The sequence below is a fragment of the Hydractinia symbiolongicarpus genome, chromosome 8 (genome assembly GCF_029227915.1).
Source record: "Hydractinia symbiolongicarpus strain clone_291-10 chromosome 8, HSymV2.1, whole genome shotgun sequence".
In the NCBI taxonomy this organism is placed as follows: Eukaryota; Metazoa; Cnidaria; class Hydrozoa; order Anthoathecata; family Hydractiniidae; genus Hydractinia; species Hydractinia symbiolongicarpus.
Genome location: NC_079882.1, coordinates 12,594,304 through 12,621,472, shown reverse-complemented (window position 1 = coordinate 12,621,472; position 27,169 = coordinate 12,594,304). Strand labels below are relative to the sequence as shown.

At 32.9% G+C, this 27,169-nt stretch overlaps 3 protein-coding genes across 3 annotated transcripts; 2 read left to right on the top strand and 1 right to left on the bottom strand.

Annotated features, from left to right (window-relative positions):
- Positions 1–1,605: 1,605 nt before the first annotated feature.
- LOC130655680 (DNA primase large subunit-like) lies at positions 1,606–12,929 on the top strand. The gene is made up of 15 exons (XM_057458464.1): positions 1,606–1,874; positions 6,596–6,699; positions 6,781–6,908; positions 7,514–7,561; positions 7,753–7,825; positions 8,151–8,246; positions 8,571–8,627; positions 9,162–9,242; positions 9,329–9,396; positions 9,614–9,692; positions 9,843–9,950; positions 10,211–10,495; positions 11,577–11,645; positions 11,906–11,991; positions 12,537–12,929. Exons 1-15 carry the CDS (start codon positions 1,709–1,711, stop codon positions 12,655–12,657), a joined length of 1,569 nt encoding a protein of 522 aa, XP_057314447.1. The 5' UTR covers positions 1,606–1,708; the 3' UTR covers positions 12,658–12,929.
- Positions 12,930–16,423: 3,494 nt separating this feature from the next.
- On the bottom strand, positions 16,424–21,770 carry LOC130653762 (40S ribosomal protein S12-like). The gene is made up of 5 exons (XM_057456279.1): positions 21,651–21,770; positions 21,509–21,545; positions 17,016–17,253; positions 16,642–16,743; positions 16,424–16,539 (listed from the first exon to the last, which is right to left on the bottom strand). Exons 2-5 carry the CDS (start codon positions 21,523–21,525, stop codon positions 16,474–16,476), a joined length of 423 nt encoding a protein of 140 aa, XP_057312262.1. The 5' UTR covers positions 21,526–21,545; positions 21,651–21,770; the 3' UTR covers positions 16,424–16,473.
- A 105-nt stretch (positions 21,771–21,875) lies between these two features.
- LOC130653750 (zinc finger protein 678-like) lies at positions 21,876–26,498 on the top strand. Its single transcript, XM_057456268.1, has 3 exons — positions 21,876–22,714; positions 23,804–24,071; positions 25,351–26,498. The coding sequence occupies exons 2-3, from the start codon at positions 23,812–23,814 to the stop codon at positions 26,474–26,476; spliced, it is 1,386 nt and encodes a 461-aa protein (XP_057312251.1). The 5' UTR covers positions 21,876–22,714; positions 23,804–23,811; the 3' UTR covers positions 26,477–26,498.
- The last annotated feature ends 671 nt before the right edge of the window (positions 26,499–27,169 follow it).

Sequence of the window (27,169 nt, the reverse complement as noted above, 5' to 3'; positions counted from 1 at the left end):
TCCTGCTGGTTGGTAAGTATCATGTGTCAATTTTATCAGAATTTTTTGAAGAAGTCTTCCAGCGTTGCCATTTATAGTTAAAACGAGTTTGATTTTGTTAGATTAATATTTGAATAATGATTTGTGTTTTTACGTCATCTCATTACTACTAAAATTGGTCTACAATTGTTGCGTATATATACGCAACAATTGTAGACCAATTTTAGTTCAATATTTCATTTTTGAAATTGATCTGCAAAATTGTTCTCTCCATTTGGACCTTCAAAAGTTGAACAGTTCAACTTTGCTAGCCATATTTTTAGGTTTTTCAACTAGCACTGGTTGTGATTAAAAACCGAAAAACACTAAAGACATCTAATCATTAAATGACATCACTGAGGGATTCTTTTGTATGACATATCGATAAAGTATTATTTCACTTGTGACCTTGCTTCTGAAAAGTCTAGTCAAAAGTGTTCAGTTTTTCTTGCTTAGCATATCACCAACGTAGGCAATACCAAGTGCTTCATTTTTATAAAATTTGGATGAACAGCATTTTGGACATGTCTAGAACATGATGTTTCGAAGACTCAAAGAATAACTTTTAATTCACACAGTCCTCGTCCGCCGTATTTTAACTTGGCTATAAGTAACAGCTGATACAGTTAGTTAATAGCGCTGGGATGACAGAAATGCATCCCAGACTATTTGTGGCTGCCTAAAACTCGTTTGTGTGATGCAATTATAAGGGTGTTTGCATATCATCAACAAGTGTACTAAAATGTTCTTGCAACCTTGATCCCAGCGTTTTTTGACAAGTGGATGATACGCGTTGTTTTTTTTATTAATAATATCGTTTCCAATTTTTATCATAATGTGGTTGAAGCCTGTATTTCCAGGAACGACAAACTCGGTCTTCGATAAATTAAACTTTACGCATTCCTCGACCATTGACTGCAGTCCAGACATTGTCGCACTGTTTCAGTTTTTTATCATCGGCATGAGAAGGAATAGCAGTAATTAGTTAAAGAAGCGTACAAAATTTTAAACCACATTGGACCTAGCTTAACGTGGTCTACATTTGATAAAGTGTCCATTATGAGCTCAGGAGAGGGAGTCAGTGTTAGAATCTCTAGGGTCTACAATAGTTATGGACTAAGCTTTATCCAAGTCAGAGCGACACAGGCATAGAATCACTTTGTCAATGTCTATAAAAAATCGTCCTCTTTGAACGAGTTTGAGATATTGGAGTGAAACACGAGAATATATTGTCAGTGTTCTATTTGTCAGAGTGGGAACATAGTCATATGGTAGGTATGATATATTCTGAATGTTTTTATAATTTTATAATTTTATTAGTTTTTACTTTTCAATAGTTGGTGTAAAATTTTCCGTAGTAGGGAGAATAACGTCGCAAACGAATTTTATGCTATCAGAATAATGACTCTTTCTACGGCTTATACAATTGTGGGAAGCATGGGCACTGCTAGAAGCTCAAACCTCAACCCTGGCATCAGGTCCGACTGACTGTGCCTCCGCCGTGTGCGTACTAACGGACTAAAATATTATTATACACTGTATGCTTTTTTCTAGGGAAGTGTAGACATGTATTGATAAACAACTTTATTATTTACGCGGGAAAGCCTAGCTTAATTCAGAAAGAGAAGGAAAAGAAGGCAGTGTGTAATGCAAAAACTTTTTTATTCTCGCCTCCAGGTAAAAAAATAACATGAATTTTCGTGGAAAGAAGAAAGCAAGTGTAGGTGAATATACGAATGGCTCCGTTGGAAACGAATCAGGGAAATTGGAATATGATTTCATGTTCTACAAGGATCCTCCTGTTGCCGAAATATCTCTAGAAGAGTTTGAGAAGTTTGCTGTAGAGAGGTTAAAATGTACGTATAAAGCGAACTAGTTAGATATAAAGCACCCAGACTGATAGTATCTCCAAATCTTGACTTCTTACTGATCATTCCCATATTGAAATTGTGAAATAAAAGTCTCAAACACTACTTCTTAAAGGTTAACTCTACCGAAAAATAAAGTTAATTACATATGAAAGAGCTTGAAAGATTGTCTATGAATTTGAATACTTTTTTGATTGGTTCTTCAGAATTTAGAGTAAGAAAATTCACTAATTATGCATGATGTCATGAGTAATGCTCTGCCAGGGTGTTAATTTAACATTTTTGACAAGCCATATAGAGTTAAAAAAATTTCTATCTGCTCTTTGACACTTTTTGAACATTTTACATAAATTTTAATATTTAGTTACCATAATTATGCTCAATGCTAACCCCCAACGTCATAATTTCGCATAATTAGCGCAAATTTTAAAACAGTATCTCGAGAACGGATTAAGATTTTTCAAAAAAATAAAAATATTTCTAGAGAACTTTCAAAGATCTTTCATATGTGCTCAACTTGATTTTTCACAGGAGTTAACCTTTGAAGGCGCGTAATCACCCTTATCGAAAAAAATTAACATATACATTTTTATATTTATTTCAAAGTTCAGACGGAGTTATGACTTTACTGAAAATTTAAGGATATAAAACCTAGTAGAAATGGAAATAATGGTGCTTCAATATCTTGAATTTATTGTTGTTGTTTTCCAGCCACCATATTTAAGGGTCTTTTTGATATCTTATTCTCGTATAATAAGCAGGTCATCGCAAAATGTTTGTGTGAAACCGTTAGAAAACAAACTGCCTTATCTTTAAAAGACCACTGAGATGGTGTTCGATAAAATCGCCATTATGGTTGGCTCTGTTAACGTTGTTCTTTTTGGCTTGTTTTTCTTTGTAAAAAATGGCATCAAAAAGTGAAAAGAAATTTTGATTCTGTTTAAAAAAGCGGCCAAGCGTTAAAACATCCGTATCACTTTCTCCACTTATATTTAATTGTCTTCTATTCTATTCGCCATTGTTTTTGGAGACCAGACAAAACAAAACAGAAAGAAGAAATCACAGCATTTCCTCGTGGCCGGGATTATTGCATATTATAAGCCAAAAAACCCAACGGTGGAGAATGCTCGTTGTGATAGGTAAAGATAGTTGAAGCACTACGAGAGATAATTAAATTTAGAGCATGAAAGGGAAAATTCTTAAAATTTAGGTATTCTAATTGTCTAGATTTGATACTGTCTCTATAAGCAAACGACTAACTGTTTGAACAAAGGATAATAATCAAAAAGTAAGACAGCTAGTGAGGCGAAGCTGTCTTCAGAATCAACAACAAGAAGTGGTCAGTGTAAGTTAAACATTTAAGTTAAACATTTAAATAATTAAGAATAACACAGAAACTGAGATTGATTTATCTGATTTATCATATTCGAAACTTTGTTGATACATTTATAAAAGAATTACGAAACGCAGCTACAGATACTCTCCCTCATTCATTATTTTTTCTGTAATGGCATGAATCCAGCAACCATGTGATCAATTTTGCCGTGCGTTTATTATCGCATGATTCTTGCAATGAAATGCAATTGCGTTTCTGTAGGTGAAGAGAAATTGGGGTCAGTTTGTTATTTCTATGAAACATTTGAACATGTTCTGGTTGTCAGTTTTCAATGGAATTTTCAGGGTAATGTTTTCTCATGTATATCTTTCAATTTTTACAATAAAATAGGCACCTCAAAAAATGTTGCCTACAGGGTGATTACGCGCCTTTAAGCCAGCAGTTAGTTAGCTAGCTAATCCTCACGAAAATCATTAGCTAGCGATCTAGATAGCTAACTACTTACTTTAAATTTTTGTGTTTGCGCATATCTGACACAAATATAGTGCAACCTTGTTCTTAGCAGGGATTATAGTTGACTTTTAATGTTTATGTTTGGATGATATTCTTATATGTGCAAAAAAAATCGAAAAAAATGACAGGCAATAAAATGCCGAGACTTTACATGAAGAAAGTTAAATTAAGCTTTTTGCTAGCAGTGTCCTTTAACTGGTATAGATTCAAAATCTTGAGTAAATGCAAACACAGTCTTGGTCACAAATGGGGTGCGATCGCACGCGCACGCCTCCGCACACGGCATGTGAAATTCGGGCGTGCTCTTTATCACACACCTTGTTCTACTTCGTACACACGCCAAACAGAACTGAGCTTGCATGGGTGCGTACTCTTCTCGTGTTATCACGCACCTCAAATTATGAAAACTGAATTATCACTCTCCTCAATTAAGACAAGACGCGTGAAATTCATCACACATCTACAACAATTGAGGCAAGTGAAGCATCACTCAGATGCTAAAATTCATATCACCAGGACTGGGCTTGTAAACATCTTGTTGCTGAAATAAATAAGTCAACAAACGAAAAAGAAGCAAATAAAAAGAAAAAACATTGCTTCAAAAACTCCAGTCTGCCGCTCTCCTGAATGTAATAATTGCACGCCAAAATGATAAGCTAGGCGTGCGATACTGATCGCATGCCTGTATTAGTGTAGACGTACTTACCACCACACGTGCGTGCAAATATTCATGACCAAGACTGAAACAATATTTTAATTTCAAAAGAAAAAGATGCCTGTATTCTATAAACTTGTACCAGCCTGTCTATAGATCAGGCAGACCATCAACACGGTGGCCCATCTAAATGCACTTCTGCATCTTTTGACATGTGGACTTTTGACAATTGAGGGCCAGGACCAACTTTGACATGGGGTAAAATGTATTTGCATACATCAATACATTGGATTTTACGTAAACTATATATACCATAATAAAGTCCTAAACTGCTGCACTTTTCTATTGTGTAATTTTTGTATAAAACAAGTAGCTACTGGCATTAAACTGAGCCATCCATCTTAAGTTTGTTGTGGGTATCAAAATGCAGCTTGAATCTCTGGCTAGCTAGCTAGGTAAAACAGTAGGCAACAATTTTGCTTCAAGATCAAATCTTTAGATTTTCACTCGTAACACAACTTACAGGATTGTATAGCAAATATGTTGTGAGAGACTTGCTTGTGGTATAATTGGATAGCTAGCTATATGTTTTTTTAGGTGGATTGTGTTAATTTGGAATATATATATAAACTAACCTATAGGTTATCTTTGCAATAGTTCTTTCCTGTGTATAACGCTACCCTAAATTAGTGTGATTGATTCAACTCAACACTATGGAACACCACTTTAACTTAACACAAAGAATTACCAATGATACTGGTTCAACTGTACTATACTAGTCTTGGTTAAGTCATCACTACATGTATCTTTCTTTCTTCGTGTGATTACTTGTGTGGAATTTAAACATCAAAATTCTAAAAGAAACTCAAAAAAACATTAATTTTTGAACGCAATATTCAAATTTTCATAACTCAACATTTAATTGGTCACTATTATTCTTCATGACCACTCTGTGTGTGCTATTTGTTCCCTGTTAATATTGTTATTTAATAATGTTAATTGTGTGCATAATAAATAAATATGACATGCAAGACATTCAGCTTTTTGTAAGTTGTACACATAAAGTTAGTTAGCTACAATTCAAGATAATCTTTAATGGAATTTTTTAACATGACATAATACGCAGTTTGAAGGGGATTGCTATACATGCAAAAAAAGACCATAGGATAAAATGGCTGGTATGGAATTTTGCCTTAAGGTTCAAATAAGAATATAGAGTCAGTTTCCAAAAATTTGCTGACTGTATTAGAGGAAAACCTCTTTTCAACTGTTTTTCAGTAGCGCTATAAGCCACTTGCAATTCATCCCATGCAACTAGTTATTTTGTTGCAGCAACAATTATAGAAATATGTGATACAAATGATTGATAAAAAATGGGATTTATAAGTTTAACTTTGTTTTTATTGAATGATCGTAAAGACGGTATTTTGTTTTGCAAATTGCGAATTGCAACCTGGAAATTTAAAGTCTTAATAAAGTTTATAAGAAGTTGTATTTTTGTTGCTATATTGCACATTTTAATGTTTAATGTTTACCTACCATGATGATTATTTACCTATCTTAAGCTGCATGCTTCCCTTTTGAGTATTTTACGAAGATAATTACTGAATCTGGAAAGTGAACCACAATAAAGCCTATATATACTTGGAAACACCTGTTAGCTAACTCAGTTAAAAAGACCTGGTGTATCAATGTAAACAAAGGAATGACACGTTATTTTAAATTGTTTATAAGCTTAAACTTATGGAGGTTAATTAATTTGTAAATAAAATTGGACCAAGTTTTCTTAAAAAATCCTGGAAAATTTTTGGAATTTATTTCAAAATTTGTGTGGCCACAACAGCATCTAATTGTTTAGTCTGACCTAAGGTGTTTTTACAGAAAAAGTAGTGCTTAAAATGAATTGAATAGCCCATGGAAAAAATCTATTTGATTGATGAGGCCAGCAGTTGAAATATAATTTCAATATCAATAGTTTTATTGATATTGAAATTATATTTCAACTGTCCATATGCAAAAGAAAGATCATAGCTTTAGTAACCTGTTTCCTTTATTGTGTAGAGAATGAAACACTGTTCAAGAAAGTTATAATGTACGTTCCTGATCCAGTTAAGGGCTTGACACCTCGTAATTAAGTGGCTAGAACCCTAGAATATGTCTTGCTTTTTAAACTATTGTGATGCCATCAAATTTACTTTTTATTAGTATTGCGAGAAGTTGAAAATATCAGCATACGTTTCAAGAGGAATAGTGATGAGCATACATCTAAAATGAGAAATATTCTAAAAGATTTTTTACCTGAGTTTAAAGTAAGTACTTGCATATACCTTCTTTTTTGCGTTTCTTAACTTCTGTTGTCCTATAGTTTTATGATTATTATGTTCATACAGGACTCTGGCAATAATACAGTAGCATTAGACAGGCGCCGAAACGATTTAAGCCGCAAAGAACATACTACTTCTAATAAAAGAAAAGATCATGTGTCACATTTTATCTTAAGACTTGCTTTTGCGAGAAGGTAAATCAGATAAATTATTATTGTTTAATAGGCAAATGCAGTTAATTAGTTGTTCTCAGATCCAACCAATCTATTTTTTTGCAAAAATTAAAAATGATTTTAGGATAAAGGAAGTTAAAACTCCAGTTTGGATAAACAAAAGTCAATTATTTTTAATACAGAATCAGCTAATTGTGCTGTTGAAGGGATTGCTGCAAAGATATTAAATGAATTTTTACCTAACATCAAAAAACAAAATTGCGGTGAAAAGTACATCATCTTTACCATGAAAAGTGGGATGTTTGTAGCCTGTAGAACAACTAAATCACACTTGTTTTACCTATATAATTTGTATAAGAATACAAAAATTTAGGTTCAGGCTGTGTTTGTTTTATCCTTTATACCTGGTAGGCCTTCCTCTTCAACAACGTAAATTAAAAGGATGCTACATAATGTAGAAACAGTTTGCTTTACATGGCAAACATTGTTTCCAAGTTATTGTTTTTAAGTTACACAATTTATGCAATGAGCTCCATCTTTTGAAATGACCAACCAAGAGATTGAAACAATAGTCAAGGATAAAAGAAATAACTGAAGTTTAGTATACATATTGTTGTTGTTTCTAGTGAAGATTTGCGACGTTGGTTCCTTACACAGGAAATGGAGCTCTTCAGGTACTAAACAAAGCAAATTGAAGCAAATTGTAATTCTTTTAAACTGATATCTTTTATCCATTATATTTTGCAAATGCAGTGCTGATCACCTTTCTTACTGCTGCAAATTACGGAATGATTTGTATTATCCTATTAAAAAATTAGAATTAATTTTTGCAGGAAAATCAAAAGTTATGTTTTGTTGTTTTTAGATATCGCTTTCAGCAGGGGGAATTAGCTCAAAGAAAACAGTTTTTAAAAGATACTGCTCTAGAGTTTAATGAGGTTGGTTAAATAAAATATTAGATCTTTTGGAATTGTCATAATATATTTATACACAGGTTTATATTTCCAGATTATGATCAATGATAAATTCAGTCTAAACATTTTGCACACACAAAAAAAAATTATCAGAATTGTTTTGTCTTCAGAACTCTGCCATAAAGTTATTGATAATTTAATTTTTCTTACATTTGCAACTTTTTGCTGTTATAGGCTGGCATGTAAAAGTTTATAACTCCCTGTTTATTAATTTTTATTTAGTATGTAAGGCCTTCTTTTGTTTTTAGTTTATAAGTGCATTTTGTTATCTTTTAATTTTTTCATATAGGTTGATAAAAAGTCTGTCGAATTAGTTGAAAAGTTAAGAGATTCAAAATTTAATTATGTGGGAAATGAAACCATTATCAATGATGTTTATTACAAGGTAACATCATACGCTTGCTGGTATTTAGAAGTGTTAATGTAACATGACAGCAAATTAATAATTTAAATATGCGTCTTTGGTATGAAGTAATGTGTTAAAAGTTGAGTGAAATCAGCTTCAATGGGTTAGAGTTGTAAAATTGCTCATAATACTGTTAAAAGAGATTATTTTATAAAGTTATTGTGGAGTTTCAATCCTCTACTCATATGCTTATTTTACTGTCATTTGCAATCAAATATCAACAGCAACACAATTGTATGGAATAAATATGTTACAAATTTGGAATTCTTCAGCTGATTAATCTTTATTTATGTTTTTATTTAGGTTCCATTTACAGATGTTCTTGATTTAGTGCGAATGAGAAAAGTTTATATTGAAAAGGTAATTCACTTTTTTGTATATTTTTGTTAAAATGATGAATAAACATGGTTTTAAATCTTAATTGGCTACAGCCTCGAAAATATTACGTAAAGTATATCTAGGCCTAAAATAACATAAAATAGAAAGTTAATCTCAACATTTTATAATTGCAACTGTAGATGGGTGGGGTAACCTAACCCTTTTACTTAAAACAAGAAACATGGACCACCCCCACCCCCTCCTTAGTAAGAGCCTAACGGTAGTGCTTAACATTTACATCTTGATAGTATATAGTAGAGACAAGGAACGTGTTTTCTTTTACTTCGGATAAACTTCCTTTAACTAATAAAGTAGAATATGGGAATGTAAAAGTAGAATATGTAAAATGTTTTTGACCAGTTTGTACACCTACTAACAACTTTTAATTAGAGGAATTCTCCTTTTTCACGAAAAAATTAGCAGAGTGACTACAAAAATATTCGCACAAATAATGAAATTGTCTGTTTTGTAATTATTCCTCTGTAGAATGTCAGATGCAGGTGTTTTATTCTTTAGGGTTTTGCATACGTGCCACACGAAGAACTGGTTTCTATTATTATAGGTATTTACAGAACGCACCTGTCACAAGCACTTGCAGTAAGTATAAAATCTTGTGAGTTTGTTCTTTGTTATACTTTCGTATTATTAATTTGACGTTCTTGTTATTTGACTTTTCTTGTCAGGTCACTGCTCGAAAGCTTCCCTATCTAGAAGAAGATACACGCTTATTACCCATGCTAAAGAATTTAAGGTATTTTTGATTTATTGGGTAAATAACGAGAAAAAAGTATTTTCAGATTTTACATTGTTTGGTTTTTCACTTTTTGTTATTTTTTTTTTTTTTGTAAAATGAAACACAACGTCACCATATTACCAACAATAAGCCAATTTCATTACATTTTTAATCCGTGCATTTGCATGTTTAGCAACATAGTAGTCACGTGATTTCACTGCTTCCTTTTAATTAGTTCAGCATATATTGGTGACAGTTATACGTCTAAAAAAGCATCTGTTGATGGTAAACTAAATTTGAACGAAGTTGATGAGGTAAATTCCGTACTTATCACAGTAACTAATAAAATGTGGTAATTTTCTGTTTAAATAAATGGTCGAAATTTAATATTAATAAAAGTTCATATTAATATTAATAAAATTAACGGTAAACCTGAAATATAATTAAAGTTATTTTTACGACAGGCTGCAAAAGTTTCCTTTCCAATTTGTATGCGTCATCTTAATGAAGGGCTACGAAATGATCATCATTTAAAACATTTTGGGAGGTTACAATATGGTTTGTTTTTGAAGGTAATATGTTAATGTCGGAATTTTATTATTGTAAAAAGTTTTTAATCCGGTCTCGATATTCTTAAAAATCCTAAAAAGGACAATGATGTACAGAATCTAAACCTTTAAAAAGAGCTTATGAATGAAAAGCTTCTTGTTACATTCAGAGCATCGTGTAATTTTATCTTAATATTCTAGTAATATTTCTTTTTTATAAAACGCGACTAATTATTTCCTTCTAGTTTTTTTCTTGTTACAAAACCTTTCTGATTTCATGATAGGCTGCAGGATTGTCACTGGAGGAAGCGCTTTTGTTTTGGCGCACTGAATTCACAAAAAAGATGGAAGTCGACAAATTCGAGAAACAGTATTCGTATAACGTACGGCATAGTTACGGCAAAGAAGGCAAACGAGCTGACTATACACCGTATAGTTGTATGAAAATTATCACAACTAATCAGCCTGGACATGGTGATTATCATGGATGTCCTTTCAAACACAGTGATGCTGATGTGTTACAGAAACGATTACAAAGCTACAAAATTCCTAAAAACACCATTAATGAGGTTTGTCATACTGCCGTGTTTTCTGACAGTTTCACCTACCATTTTTGTATCTACATGAAGTACCAAAAACGCATCTTAAATGTTGGTTTCAGTTCCGTCAGTTTTTATAAATATGCTGATTAAGTTTTACTGAACCCGTGGAAAAATCCACGGGTTCGCCCGTCCATTATATTTACCCGTCGCAACAAAGTGGATAAAAATATGTCGCATTTGATATTCGTGTTTTCGTAACATCATTTTCTAACTCAGCGGGGGGTCTGAGCAGAGACAGACAGACGACGGCTATTATTATAGAGGCTAGTCGTTACCCTGTGGAAAAATCCACGGGTTCGCCCGTCCTTTATAGTTACCCGTGGCAACAAAGTGGATAGAAATATATCGCTTTTGATATTCGTGTTTCCGTAACATCATTTTCTAACTCAGCGGGGGGTCCGCGCAGAGACAGACAGACGACGGCTATTTTTATAGAGAGTAGTCGTTGGCCCGTGGAAAAATCCACGAGTTCGCCCGTCCTTTGAAATTTACCCGTGGCAACAAAGTGGATAAAAATATATCGCATTTGATATTCGTGTTTCCGTAGCACGATTTTCTAACTAAGCGGGGGGGTCCGCGCAGAGACAGACAGACGACGGCTATTATTATAGAGACTAGTTGTTGGCCCGTGAATAAATTCACGGTTCGCCCGTCCTTTATATACCGCATTTCGTGTGTCTCGCTACTTGCGGTACCATTTGGCGCAGAGACAAATAGACGAAGGCTATTATTAAAGAGAGATGAAATATTGCAGATCGCCAAACGAAATAGCAAATTTATATATGTTATCGACTTTGATGCGACGTGCGATTTCCCATGGGCTTTCTAAGATTTTTCCACGAGCTGCTAATAACTAATTATATAATGAATCTGTGTAAAGCATTGAGAAAGGAATCGACCAGATTGAATTTTTTTTCATTTTAAAGTTTTTACTTTTATTTATTACCCTGCGGATGTTTCTGCCTCTACTTCTAATTTTGATCGTATCAAAGACTCAAAAATTTACCATAGAAGTGTCAGCTTAAACGTGGCTGTTTTTATTTTTTAGATTATAGACTTGGTTAAGAGGCAACATTTTCAAGTTGCATGTGCAAGGTATTTTGAAGTTACTCATAAGGTACTCCTCTTTCTTAACAGTTTTTAGATTTTTATGTGCAGGAATACACCATGTCCGGTAATAAACTTTTCATTTTGTTCAGATTATCATTCAATGTAAAAAAAATTTCGCGAAAATAATAATCGAAACTAGAAAAATTATTGTGAGGATGGTGAATTGCCAAATTTGCAAAAAATAATGCAAACGGTGTATGTGTAGTAACGTTGTTTTGTTAATTTGATTTGTTGTTAATTTGTGAACAGTTTTTCAATTAAATTTAGCTTCCGGAGGGCACGACCAGTATAAATCACCCTAACGAATATTTTCTCGAAAGCAGGCGTGTCTTGAAGCATGGTGCTAAAGGAAGGTGACTATGAGAACATTGTGTATAATTTCATTCGTTGTAGTGACACTGTAAAATTGTGAAGCTATTCAGAATTAAAGGTGTGAGTACGGTTTGGGAATCTCAGTAACTTACAGGTTAAACAAGGATGGGAGAGCTATTGAGTGGATAAGATCTAAAATTTACAAATATAATCCACAAAAGTTAGAACTTTATAAAAAAACACATGTTTAAAATAAAATCGGGAAGTATTTGTTGACAGCCAGAATAACGCAATAAAATACGTGGAATTCATGGCTTTCAAAATATGTTGTTACATATAATCTATGAACTGTTTATAAAACGACTGCGAAGAACGCAAAAGAGCAGACTGGGACCGATTAGAAAAACAGTATCACGCAACATTTATTATAGTATTATTGCTTTCCGCTAATGAGAGGGTGAAAATGGAGAAATTTGGAGTAAGTCTGTCTGATAATTGCATGTCCGCTATTTAGAGGGTTAATTAAAAGAGGTTGACTTGCATTAAGCCTATTGTCTTTAAAGAACATATCATCTTTTTTTTTTAGCACGTACATGCAGATAAAACAAGAAATAAAACGTGAAAATCCAACCACGCAAAATTTAGATAAAAGCGAAATTGAAGGTATAGACTTTAATGGAATGGATGAAGAAATGGAAGTAATTTAATAGCAGAAATTGCTGCAAAAGTCTGGCTTTTATTGAATAATGTAATTACATATTTGTGGGAGAATATTTGTCATTTTAACATAAGCTACCATTTGGAGATTTTAGCCCTGATTAAGAAAATACACCTTGTGAGAAATATAACATTTATTAAAGAAGCAAATATGCCTCGATAATTTGTAAAATTTAGTAATTGTTAGAAAGATGTAAATAAATGCCAGTTTGTGAAATCGGTGTATAAAATATAAAATCAAATAAAACATACGTACTAACAAGTATTGCTTTATCAGTTTTGATAACGGGTGAAATAAAAACGCAAGATTCTGTATAGTCCAACGCATTTTTAAAACCCAACGTCTAGACCTGTGTTCTGTTTTGATTTTAAAACTTCCTTACTTCAACACGTGAAGTAATAAAAATATAATATATTGTTTTTCAGCGTTCTCTGTGAGGGAGATTTCTCCGTTTCACTTCCCGTAATTTTTTTGTTCTATGTTGTCTCATGAGCTGATCACAAGTCAGTTTATATCAACAACAAAATTGAGAATGGACACCATCGAGTTTTGATCTGGTGAACTCTGGTTTTTTATTCTATCAGGAATTGTCAGGCATCTTAAAAACATAGGGAAAAGTTAATTTTTTCAATGTTAGTTTTTATATTCAGCTTGTTTTTTTTTGTTTTTTTCAACCTGTTTTTTTTTTCTTTGTTTCTTTTTTCGTGTATATTGCATTTTTCTTCATCCTCACGGTCAGCTAGCGCAACAGCCATAATTACAGGAAAAAGCAGAGAGGAGGAAATTGAAAATGAATATAGCTGCTGAGTATATTTCTTCTCCACTCACGCACATTATCAACAATTGCATAAAACAAAATCTTTTTCCAGCACTTTGGAAGTCGGCTCAAATACAACCAGTCAATAAACTCCAAAATCCAACCAGCTTGTCAGATTATCGCCCTATTTCGATATTACCTTGTCTATCAAAGATCTATGAAAAAATTGTACTACAACAACTTTTGTCTTTCATTGAAGGTAATGCTATCTATAAAGAAACTATAATTTGATTGAGAAAATTTCATAGTACTGGTACTGCTTTACTCAAACTCAGAGATGATATCTACGATGGCCCCTATGGCTCACTTCTCTTCTTAATAAAAACAATTCTCTTCTTAGTCAAAACACTTCTGTTCTTAATTAAAACACTTCTCTTCTTTCCCCTGAAATCTTCTCTTCCAAACACTTCTCTTCCGTTCGAAACATTTCTCTTCCAAAGTGAGAAACACTTTTCTTCCATGAACTCAAAAAAATTCCCAGACCCAATTCCGGTCCGAAATATTGATTGAGCTAAATTTCGCTAACTCACGTTTTTGAATAAATGACCGACCCGTTTGCGTTTTTCATATTATAGGGAGACGAGAGTGAACAAATGACGTATCCGTTTAAGGCATTCGTTTATCATTTTTAATACGCACGTTCTTATAAGAATACCAAAATTTTACCAGGCTGGCCATTATTTCTTTATTGTTCTAAACAAAATACGTATTGTTTTAATCTAAAATCCTAGCCTGATATTTTTGAAAGGAAATGTGCTTTGCTTGGTTGACACCACCATGATTTTGAGGACTCTCGGTAGCCATCTATTTTGCCATTTATTGTGTCTCTTGATAAATAAAATTAATTACTTTGCTACTGATCTGAATTGATTCGTGTTATTATTTCATTCATGCACATGCTTCGGGACCTGCTACAATATTTTAATAATAATATTTTTATTCGTAAATTGAGCACGTGTTAGCCAAGTATGCTTCTTGCGAAAAATGAAAAAATTTATACAGACCATGGGTGTAAAATTGCGGACCAGATTATTAAAATTACTTGTGAAGAGAAAGTTTGGGGCCACATGCAGAGAAGTCTTGAGTGCAGAAGAGGAGTGCCAAAATGCAGAAGAGAAGTGTGAGAATACAGAAGAGAACTGTTTGGATCATAGAAGAAAAGTGTTGTTAAATTGGAAGAAAGGTGAGCCATCGTAGATATCAAAAAAGCGATGAAAGCAGGCAAAGTAACACTGTTGGTCATGGTTGACTTTTCAAAGGCATTTGACACCATATGCCATAATACATTGATTAAAAAGTGAAAGATATTTTTTAAAACAATTTCTTTACTGGACATTGTCATATTTGACAAATCGAAGACAATTTGTGCAAATCGATGTCAACTAATAAGAAAAATTACTCGTTAAAACCGGAGTGCCACAAGGATTCATTTTAGGACCATTTCTCATTAACCACGATCTATAAATCATGTCGTCCAGCTAATATAACCGAGGCTGAAAATGAGGTCAATACACATCTTCAGGATTCATCGATATGGTCCACAGCAAATTCGCTGTGTTAATTCTGCGAAAACTAAATACATGGTGTGTTCATCGAGTAGATTGTCGACATTGCACAATTTAGATGAATATTCATCTAACATATTATTCAACAATTCAACTTTACAAAGAGAACGAACTTCAAATCTTCTTGGAATTACAATTGACGAACACCTTACATGGGAGAGCCACCTAAACAATATTATTTCATCATGCTACGGGAATTTGTCATGCCTACGTAAATTGAAAACTACACTCATTTTGCTCTTCGAAAACAGCTGGTTGAGAGCTTAGTCATGTCAAAAATCGATTACAACACCTATGTATATACACCTTCTAATAAACAGTTGAAAAAACTACAGCGTATTCAGAAGCAGCAGGCGGGTTCGTTTTAGGTAGATTTTGTAAATTGGAAGATATTATTAAATTAAAATGGTTACCAATTACAGAACGTAGAAATTTTAACTTGTTAAAAACTACACATAAGGCGTTAAACTAAGTATATTGGTCTTCTACATGTCATTTAGATGTCAAAGTGCACACAAGAACATTGCGGAACTCTGATACCCGTATTACACAGTCGGTTGTATCAGGAACTCTCCAAGATTTTGCTAGTAGGTTGTTCAATGAGCTTCCACTAAAACTAAAAAACGAAAACGTTCATTCCACCTTCTGCAAGAACGTTAAAGGCCACTTGCTGGATGTTGCAATGGCAAGATCCTTGCGGGAAATTATTTTTTCTGTGTTAGTTTCTCGTGTATCTCATTTCATGCCGATGATCTAGCATGATGTTCTTCTGTTTATCATACTCAATTTCTTTCAATAATATTTTATCATTTACTTGTATTTTATCTGTAATAATTTCTTGTTAATTTTTATTGGGATAAAGAAAACCTTTTAGGAGTTAGATTTTTCATTAAAGAGGAGACCCTGTAAGTTTTTTTGCACCAACACGCATATCAAAAGAAAGAAAACCTTTTAGGAGTTAGATTTTTCATTAAAGAGGAGACCCTGTAAGTTTTTTTGCACCAACACGCATATCAAAAGAAAGAAAGGCGTTTTTGGGACGAATGGTTGTCGCTTCCATAGATCAACTTGATTTTAAAATTATGGATTGAAAAAGAAAAATTTTAACTATTAAAAATTTTCTTTAAATATCTCTTTTTAAGAAACTGTTGCCGCCTTTTAAATGGTTGCAGTCAGTTTTACTCTTCCAGCTCATCGATTATATAGCGCTCAATACACAACAATATAGAATAAGTTACTTCTATTTTTAGATATTTATTTTCGCAAATAGTTTTTAATTTTTAAAATACCAATAGTTTTAAGCCCACTAATTACAAAAAGTAACTCTGGATAATAAAGTTTCAGACTGCTAGGAAAAAAAATACTGGCTAGTATTTACTATTTTTCTGCGCTTTTCTTGCTACATGTTTTTTACAATATGTTTTTAAGTTCTTTTCGACTTGAAATAGTCCATAAGCACACCATGAGCTTGTGATTCTTTTCCCCAATCCTACAAAAACAGATGAAACAAGTATTATTACATACATAGCACATTTTGACATAATTCAACCAATCTCCCTGCAACCGCCAATAACAGTAAATCAATTATTACCTTCACTACTACACAACTACAACCAACAACCTTTCTTGCTTTTCCTTCTTTATCAATTTTACATAAACCTGACCATTCTCCTAATTTTTTGTTGTCTTCAATCTGAAATAAATATATAAATCTGCGTAAACATGCCATATTAACTCTACAAACAAAAAAACTTTGCAGCACAATGTCATTTTCAGAATATTTGATTCCGGTAGCTGATATCTGTCAAAATGCATCAGTAGAGGGAGCTATATTTCATCAAAAAATGACAACGCTTAACATAAAACTCTTTGTTCATAGTCACCAAACATTCAGTAAATAATTATTCACTTTGAACAGAATATGTAATATCTGGCATAAGTATTAATCAATTACAAAAAAATGACCTTTATTAAATTGATGTTGTGTTCTGCACAGAGAGCCTCAATAAGTTTGACGTAAGTTTGTTCATCACAGTTGTTAGCCAGGATGCACAACAATGCTTGTCGTTTGTCAAGGCATTTAACTGCTTCACGCAAACCTCGTGCTAACCCATCGTGCATAAGAGATTGCTTCAGGATTTCTTGTAGGGCAGTGTTGATGTCCATGGCACCACCAGCTTCTTGTGGCATGGAAACATCATCTCTAAATTAATGTCAACCAATTAGTAAATGCATACACAACTTATTACCATTTGTGTTTGTGAGATGCATTATCAGATATTAAAAACCATTTTCCACACTTATTTCAGAAAGCGCATGGATTATTATCATCATATTTATCTCTAAATTACCTGCACACACAACACTTCACAAATAGGAAAATTTTAAATAATTGCATATTGTACAGATGTTTTAGGGAAATTTTGCTAATACAAATCACCAGTTACTTTATCCAACTATTATGTGTTTATAACTTACAGTATAATTCTTCTTGGTGAAATAAAGTTGTGTTGTGAGTTTCCGATAAACAAGAATGAGTAATAGCCAATTTTTAAGGCTCTGGAAGGTGTGGGACCCAAAGTTGTCATGCGGTGTCCAATAACTATCATCACAATGCAACATAGCAAAAAATTATAGCAATTACCAAATTTAGCCTAGACATCAGTTTTTAAAATAGATATCTGAAATGTTGCGAACAAGGTGTGCCTTTAAACCAAAATTAAATACTGTTTTAAAATTCCCTTCCTATTTTTTTGTAAATATTTCTGAAATATGCTGTCACAGGTTGATATTTGGTGACTTATCCTTTTTAGTTTCTTGTTGTCATGGAAACACAAAGCCATTTTATGCATTTTTTAAGTAATTTTAAACATCATATCAATTCTAACTTCTGATTTATGAAGTTTTCAAACATTTGTACTGAATTTTGTGGCTGTACAATATCTCAAATGTGGCTAACAGAGAAAAGTCAAGAAAGAAATTTGGATTATAAAATTCTAACTAATTAAATTTGATACCTGGACAACAACCCCTTTTTAGCTGTACAAACAATCTGCATTATTTACGCAGTGTTTATGCATAATAGTTCTTCTTTACTATATCTCCAAAATATGGATCTTTACCCGTCTGAAAATGATTTTGACTTATCATCTAAACAGCAGAACTTTCCAATTACAAATGTATTATAAACAAGGTAAATTGGCCTTCACGAGCTCAACTTTTTACAACATGATTTTTTACCAGTTGGGTTAAATCAAGTTGAAAGGGTGTGTAGAATTTTTTCGTTCATTAATATTTTTCAAACAATAAGCTTTTGCATATTTTAAAAGATTTTTGGGTAACATCCACTGCTGCATAAAATGCCGTTAAAAGAAAAATATTTTAAGTAAAAATATTTATGCACACCTTATTATGGCTGTTGATTTACCAAACATGTAAATATTTTAAAAAACGGAAAATCTATCGGAAGTTGAAGCCACTGGAACTATATTTGGCAGAATAATTATGTTTAAGTTTGAAGAGGAATTGTTGAAATTGGATATATTTGAAAGATAATAATTATATAGGCCAAAGACTCGCCAAATTCTAAGAAATGAGAAACTAGCTGAGCCATAAATTGCTCCCCAAAGTCAACAAAATTTTGTTTGTAATAAAATATGCGTTTATTAACTTATTCTAATTATTCAGATTGCTCGCCTAGTTAAAATTATTGCAACTTTGAGGGAGCGATTTATTGGTCAGGTCATATTTTCTTATTGATAGGCTTGATTATAGCTAAAATCGAAAGTGGTATAATAGAAAAATATAAAGTCTAAAAATAACTCCAAGTATACCATATGTAAAAAAAAAGGGTTATCACCACCTTAAGTATAAAATCAAGAGCAATAACAAACATTAACGTTCACGTCAGTCAAATGTTTATGCATATCAGATAATTGAGACCACTTTCCACATTTATTTCAGAAAGCGCATGGATAGTTATCATCATAATGCATGCTATGACAAACAAAGATTTAACCAACAAAAATCACTTAAGTTTTATTTTGTGTTTACATAGTTTCAGATGAAATGTACCAGTAAACATGATTTACATAAAAACTATTGTGCATGCGTACAAAGTTTGCCACACATGCAATTACCATAAACCTGACATTACATGTAAATAGTTGAATTCCGTTGTTTACATTTTCAGCGGTAAGCCCTTTCAGCTTTGGCATTTACGTGGCAGGAAAAAAGATGGGGCGCTAGGTGAAGCAAAGTAATTATCAGTCCATTTCTTCACACAAATGCAATCTTAGGACTTTAATGAATTCAAATAAATCAGAAGACATTAACCTACACTCGATACTCAGGGTCCCCACTCTTTTTAAAAAAAAATTGGAGAAGATTTGAGGACTTTTAAGGAGATTTTTGTGATTTTTAAGGCATCTTAATATTTTCTTACAAAAGATAACTAAGAAACTTTGCCTCAAATACAAACACAACAAAAAAGTAATTTTGAAGGTCACAGCAGCAACAAATTTTGGTGATTCAAAATAAATAATATAAAAACTAGCATATATATATAAAGAATAAATAAATTTCTAAATTTTTTTTAGAAAATTTGAGAAAACCTAAATTAAAAAAAAAAAAAAAAATTGAGGACATTTAAGGAGGAGACCTTTTGAATTTGAGGAGATTGAGGAGTTATGACGTGGCGCCTTAGTCTAGTGGTTAAAACTCTTGTACTTTGTGCAGGAGACCAGGGCTCGATTCCCCTTTGCAGCGATTCAATATGGGCAATTGAAAATTACCATAGCCCCGGTTTAGCCCAAGCCATTTGAGGAAAATTTGGGAGAAAGCGCACTGTGTGGGCCGTTGGATGTAGAAGGAAGTTGTCTGACAGGATGTTGAAGGAAGTTGTCTGACCCTAATTGAGTAAAAAGACCATTAAATACTCCAGGACTTCCCATCAATGCCATGGCCCCTCCTGGAAATAATAGACAGGGTATATCTCTTAATATTTGCAAGAATAGCCATGTAAAATATGCAATCTATCTATCTAACCACAAAATTTATTTTTATTTGCTTTATAAATGAAATCAGGGTCTGTAATATGCAAGCTAAAAAAAGTGTCTGCCTTTTCTTTTTAGCACTTGTAAGTCCAACTTGCACAACTTGCAGGGAGAATAAATATGGCTGCACTAATTCCAAAATCAGTCATGGTGTACAAAGTTGGTCATAGAGATAAATTCCAGAGTGATGTCATTTGTTTATTTTTCAGCTCTACTAGACAACTCCCGGCAACATCCAACAGCCCACACAGTGTGCCATCTCTCGAATTTCCCTCACAAGGCTTGGGTTAACAGGGGCTATGGCACATTCCCTCACCTATGTTGAATCGCTGTCAAGAGGAATTGAACCCTGGTCTCCCACACAAAGTACAAGAGCTATAACCATTAATCCGATCAAGAGGTTTAATACACCTACACGATAATTCAATTGTACATGCGTTCCTATGGCTCTCCATTGTTTTACAATATCGGAAAAAAGGAGGTAAAAATCATGTTTTTATGAGAGTTTGCTAGAGACAAAAACGTGTTTTCTACAGTTTTTTAAAGAGGGTGCCGATAAGCCGAAAACGCCCGCAAATATAAGGGCGAGTTCGGGCGACTTTTCGAATTAAATTGGCGGTTTCAGGCAACTTTCCCGAACTCGCCCGGAACATTTCCGAAATGCAATTCCTTGTAACAAACCATGCGGACGATAGTTGGAAGAAGGCGCTTGAAGATAAAGGAGTTAGTTAAGTTTATATACAAGTTATTTATAAAGTTAACTTTTTCAAAAACCATCAAAAACAGTTCTTTTAAGAACTTCGCTACCACATAGTAAGTTTATTTTAATTTTTATAGTTTTTTGAATCGTTAGGTCTGTTTTTCTTTTCTTTTTCGGGCATTGTTCGGGTCTCTTCGGTGGTTTTCAGGCAAATACCTTTTTTTTTAACTCGCCCGAAAACGCCTGCACTTTTTACGTGTATGCGACTTATCGGCACCCTCGTGTTTTTAACTTCCGTCGTATCAATTTTTTTTAAATTTTCAGGAAACGTTAATAACAAGATACAACTTATGTGTTCTTTTTTTCCGAATTATCGAAAGGTGTATTAGCCTCTCAAAAAATTGATTAGCCTAAATAGGCACTAGGTGCTAATCTTCCGTCCCATTTAAAATTCGGAGAATAATCTAATTAGCAGTGAACAATTAACAGTTTTTCCTAACCGCCAAGTGTAGCTAGCTAACAGTTTAAAAACTGAATAAAGCCCTCCTAATTGTGCTTTAAAGAAACTTCAGTTTATGGGTGATGGTAGGCAATAGTCATCAAATGATTCAGCCCGTAAGCTAACTCATCAGCAGTTTCTTTCAGTTCTATATATGATAAAGAAATTACAAAATTTTTAAATTTAAACCACTCAGCTGACTTACCCTTCCGCATCAGACATTTTGAATGCAGGAATTCCTTCTAAAAATGCAAAAAGAATGTGCCATAAAGAAAATACATGACGTCCACGAAAACACTTTGCAGAAATAAGGGACGATGATAACTATAAAAACAGATAACACATACAATGAGTTCCGTAAGTTTAAGGTATCACTAAATGTATCGCGCAGCAAATTTAAAAAGGCCATGTTGCAGAGGTCTGAAAGCTAAATAAGATTTTACAAAATTCACGGCAGCCGGTTATTATTTATTTATTGAAATTGAAGCACTCCACCTTAGTGGCAAAAATAATTACAAAATTGATTTGCAAGTTCCTTTTTTTCTATTGCTTCTTTGGAAAATCAGTAGCTACATTTCTTCTTACATTTCAGGATTACCTTCATTCAGGAGTTCCTCTGCGTTTTCATATTTCTTTCACTGTATTTAATTCCGCTCAAGCAGTTTTCTCCAAATAAGAATGCTAGCTAGATTGATATGATGAGTGCCTGCCTAAAGCTACAGAAATGTTATAGATTGACAATACTGTTTTTATTTTTACATATTTTTTGCAACCAAAACATTGTTGTTAGCTAGCTAGCTATAGACAAGACTAGCACTAAAAAATCAGAAAAATGGACAGGAAAAAAGATGCAGACCTCAGGTAAAAAATGTAAATTATGGTAAAACTTTTGAACTTTTGTACTGTGGCAATTAGAATCATTTCACTGATACATCTTCAAATCTAAACTACTTGCAGCAAGCTAGCTAGCTATATTTTAATTTTAAGATAAAAAAGCCTCTATCTGAAAATCAAGTTTGAAATGGACTGGTCCACGGCTCACTACCTGCATTACTTTGCTTTTTAATTTACATAAGAGGTCTGGGGATTATAAACAACCATTGGTAACATAGCATAAGCATAACGCGTTCCCACCTATCACATAAACATAGGATTTAGCAAGAGGTAAGAGAGAACTTTTGGTTTTTTGGGCATTGTCATTGCTCAAGAAATTTATAAAAAATTAGTAGTAAGAAAAGAAACACTAGTTTGGAGGATTTTAAAAAATATAAGGCAGATTTTTATTATATATTTCTTCTTCGATTAATTTTTTTCATAAATTTATAGACAACAAGATGGCCATGTTGATGCTTATCAAGATGACATCAGCATAAGAATTTAAAAACATTTTTTATCTAATATCATTCACAATGTAAGTTCTTATGCTTATGTCGATGACGTTCACAAATAGATATTTTCATTCTTGTGCTTATAATTATGCTTATTTAAATGTTGAATTGTTATTGAATTGTTTATGAGCACAAAAGGGAACTATGTTAACACCATCCTTAAAAATGTTTATACTGTCCAGACTGTATGGTTTCCATATAAAAGCTGCCAGGTATATATGTTAATGATGTGCAAACACATATAAGCATGGTCCTCTAAATTCTTAGAAGATTTTGGAAAAATAAATTTTTTATTATGTCAAGTTAAATTTATACAAATAAAGGTTACAGAAAAATACCAAAAGTACCAAATGATCCATTTTTTCTTAAAGGAGAACTAACGATTATTAACCCAAGTTGCGCTTAAAATGTTCATTTTAATGCGAATAAGAACTGTGGTGTTTTTTTATATTTGTGAGCTTTGGTTCTCGAGATATATATAGTCAAAATAGTCCTATGGTCCCCGTCATGACAGTGTCGATTAGGACTTTCTGTTCGATAAAATATTATCGCGTGAAGTAAGTCTACAGGGTTGTAAACAAACATATTCTAAATAAAGTAAGGGAAGTTAAACTGTGCCTCCTGTAATTGTCTAAGAGTAATTTTATTTATCATGTTTTGAAATATCTTTATCAAATTAAAGTTATGTTTTACTGGTATAAATGTAGTTTTAGAGTTTTAGATATTCTTAGAAAAAATAAGTATTACATGTACTCAACTGTATTATGAATTTTTCTTGTGTTATTTTTTTATCACCACATCCAGAAAGACAACACATGCTTCATTTACTTTGTTAGACTTGAAAACCTAACTTCAAATGATTATTATGCACAAAGTATACTGAAATTTATTTTGTGATAACAAAAAAAAAACAGTATCAAAGTTTTTATTTGTTTACCTCCTTTTGCATGTTGTAAAATCGTTGAAAATTTTTTTTTCTATGATGTTGTTTATCTGAAATTTAGCTTGTCTCCTTCATCACTGGTGCAGTAGCCTGACTAAGCAAGCCTAAATTTGAGTGGTCCAAGTTATAAAAAGGCCTTATAGAATATAAATAATTATTTTCAATTTAGGATAAATCATGGAAGAGAAATCAACTTTACTAGTGAACTCAAGCATAACAGAGCCTTTCACAAACTTTCAGCAAAATGCAGATGGTAATTGGCTTTGTGATATATGCGGACATGGTGAGAAACAAAAAGAAGATCTTTTGATGCATCGGATACTACATTTTTCAAATGAGCATCCAAGACAATGTCCTATATGTAAAAAGACATTTGCCTCATCCACCTCTCTTCGTAATCATCTCACTGCCGTACATACTGGTATAAAAAAATTCAGGTATATTACATGCTATGAGGACCCTATACAGACTACATTGTTCTTGTAAAAGCAACCAAGGACTGAAACTGAGGTTTGGGTCAAAATCTAAGCAACTCTACAGGCCATACATTTTTGGAATTGAAGAAAACAAGTCTCAGTATTGTAAAGAACAAATAATGATCAACATAAAATATTTTTTTATGATAAAACTATAACATTAAAGCACAATGCTTTAAAAATTTGAATTAGTATTTCCTTATTTATTTTGAGGTTAATATTGGCCATTTCGCTTGAATACAAAAACATGATACTTGAATACTAATAGAGTTTTAACTTTTCTGCAATTACCACCAATCTCCGTCTGTATAGACATTTACAGTGTGTATACAATGTTGCAGTACTCTAGAAAAGTAATTGAAAAACAAAATTTTATAAATTGAAAGTAGGCTTTAGAGAGTAACCTATGGGATAAATGATTGGCAGACTAAGTCTAAATAAAGAACTTACACAAACTTATATTTTACTGATAAAAGTACCTTTTTGATTGGAAATAAGGAGAAACAACTTCTCCACTCCATATCATTTCCTTCTGGTTATGTGAATGACATTGGGCTATGTCCTACGGCTTTTTTGTACATTTTATTCTTCTAGCACAACTGCTTTGAGTAAAAATAACCCAATAAAATCTTAACAACAACAGATATAAAAAAATGTCAACAAAAACACAACTAAATGTTGTTCCTTTCGTGTTGTCTAGTTTGTTTTTACTTGAGAATGTAGATCTTTTGTTTCTACTCCATGTAGTTTCATGCAAGTAAAATTGTATCTATAACTGTACAGAAAATGCATGATAATATAAAATATCAGAAAGCATTCATTTCGTAATTTTGCTTTGTGGATAAAGTAAATAAAGTAAATAGAAATTAAAGATTATCTTTGTTTAAATATGTATGCATTTAGTTTATTCTGAATGATTTTAAGTTTAATGGAGATGTTCTAAAAAATGTATCACTTGACAATGATAATGTAACACTGTTACGAAAAGCTTCATATTTTTAATTTTCAAATAAAGTATTTTTTAGAAAATACATAAGAATATTGGCTGATTTTATTTCTGAAAAATTCATCTTTTGATACTCGAGAATTAGCTATTGAAAATACCTATCTCAGTCTTATGTTTATTAGATTTGTGTTTACTGTGAAAAAAAGTATAATTTAGAATATTGCAAAGTTTTTTCACCCCAAATATTTTTGTGATCCCTGTTCAGCACATGTGATGGTATTTTTTATGTTACAGGTGCAAGTACTGTTCCCGGAAATTTGGGTGGAGAGCCCAGTTATCCATTCACGAAAACCTTCACACTGGCAAAGGTTTACACCATTGCCAAATCTGCTCGAAAACATTTATGACTAAATGGCTGTTACAGAGACATCTAAAAATCCACGAGAGAGGGATACAACGACACCGAAAGGATCCAAATAAGTGTTGTTTATCCCCTGACAGATCTGTGTTAATTGATAACTCGGATCATAATTTGTCTAAGTTATCTTCTCAATTAAACAAAAGGAAGAGTGCGCAAATTTCTATGAGCATGCAAAAAAGTGTAGAGAGTACAAAACTTCATATGTGCCATGAATGCAACGGAATGTTTGTTAGTAAAGAAGCACTAGCGTTTCATCTCCTAAAACATAACTCGTCTAAACAAAAGTTAAATCCGAAGCAAAGGTTAAGTGAAGCATTGCTTGACAAAGACGGGGGAGAGACTTCCGATACCAATTTGTCCAATTCCGAAGAATGCATGAACGAGGAGTTTGATGTAAGCGAAATCGACAGCAAAAATAAACATTTGAACGCGAAACATACGACAAAAGGTTCTTTAACGTCTATAGTGTCTAAATTACATCATAAAGTTGATGAGAAAAAGAAGTATGGAAACGAAGATGTTATCGAAGTACAAATTGTCGGAAGTAGCGATGAGAGTTATTTACCTAACGAGGAAGAGAACGTTCAAAAAACGGAACTGACTCACGACTTTAACATGTTCGTCCAGTCGAATCAGCATATGTCAAAATGTGAAGATCCATTCATCAGTGGAATAGTGCAAAACGTGCTCCCTCACGGTGCTTCTTCTAATAGTTCTAATGTTACCACAAATAATGTTAGACCTGGAAAAGATGTGGATATTTCTGTTTATTGTAAGGAAATGGTAAAACTTCAAGAACAAATTTCGTTTTTGAAAAACGAACTGCTAGAACAGAAAACAGATCACGCGCGGAAATTAGCAAGCCTTAACGATAAAATTGACAGTCTTACGAACTTAATTTCTTCACAGTCCTTAATATTAAACAGAATTATTTTAGGGGGGAAAATGAGTGTAACTGGAACCTTAGATTTCTGTGTTCACCAAAATAACGATCAATAATATTTCGAATGTGCATAAGTAATTTCGTCAGTTTAATTTTTATTTCGTTTTATTCCCTGGCGTTGCTATTTTTGACAACCAATACAAACACTTGCACTCGTTCAATTAACCAAATCTGAATGGAAGATTTACCTGTGACTTTGATTTGAGAACGCAATATATCAGTTGAACGATTTTTAACAAGATTGCAGCGGATCCATTTAAGTGAGGTTTAAAAGAAAATGCGCGAACACACAATCTGCTGGATCTTGAATATCATTCTAGATGATTTTAAAACTTTGAACATCCATAACTCTAAACTCCTTTATGGCACTGATGATGGGTATTTCGTGAAAGGCTTTTGTCGTGAAGAAGAGTCATCTTAGCATGTATAAAAACTCTACTATCAAAATGTTTCACACTCGTAAAGTAACCGTAACGTAATTGTAATGCAAGTATAGTGGCATAATAAACTTTCTTCTTTATTTTTGAGAGGGTAAAAGCTATCCATAAATACTCGAAAGCTAATCGACGTGTAATTGAATTTCTGCAAACTCCCCCCCCCTTCTGCTTGAAAATCATGTGACAACGTGATACCGAGGTTATTTCTGTAGGGCCACACCGAAAATAAATTCTATTATTAATAGATGGGACCGGAACTCGATTGTCAAGTTTTGTGGTACAATAACAACTCGCAATTTCTTTAAACACAAT

Excerpts from the sequence above, each read along its gene's own strand:
- LOC130655680 (XM_057458464.1), top strand. The coding sequence starts at position 1,709 with ATGAATTTTCGTGGAAAGAAGAAAGCAAGTGTAGGTGAATATACGAAT. Across the intron at positions 8,628-9,161 it reads GAAAAGTTTATATTGAAAAG|GGTTTTGCATACGTGCCACA; the intron begins GTAATTCACTTT and ends TTTATTCTTTAG. Across the intron at positions 9,243-9,328 it reads ACCTGTCACAAGCACTTGCA|GTCACTGCTCGAAAGCTTCC; the intron begins GTAAGTATAAAA and ends TTTTCTTGTCAG.
- LOC130653750 (XM_057456268.1), top strand. The coding sequence starts at position 23,812 with ATGGAAGAGAAATCAACTTTACTAGTGAACTCAAGCATAACAGAGCCT. Across the intron at positions 24,072-25,350 it reads ACTGGTATAAAAAAATTCAG|GTGCAAGTACTGTTCCCGGA; the intron begins GTATATTACATG and ends TTTATGTTACAG.
- LOC130653762 (XM_057456279.1), bottom strand. Across the intron at positions 16,744-17,015 it reads ACAACATCAATTTAATAAAG|ATTGAAGACAACAAAAAATT; the intron begins GTCATTTTTTTG and ends TATTTATTTCAG. Across the intron at positions 16,540-16,641 it reads GTAGTTGTGTAGTAGTGAAG|GATTGGGGAAAAGAATCACA; the intron begins GTAATAATTGAT and ends CTGTTTTTGTAG.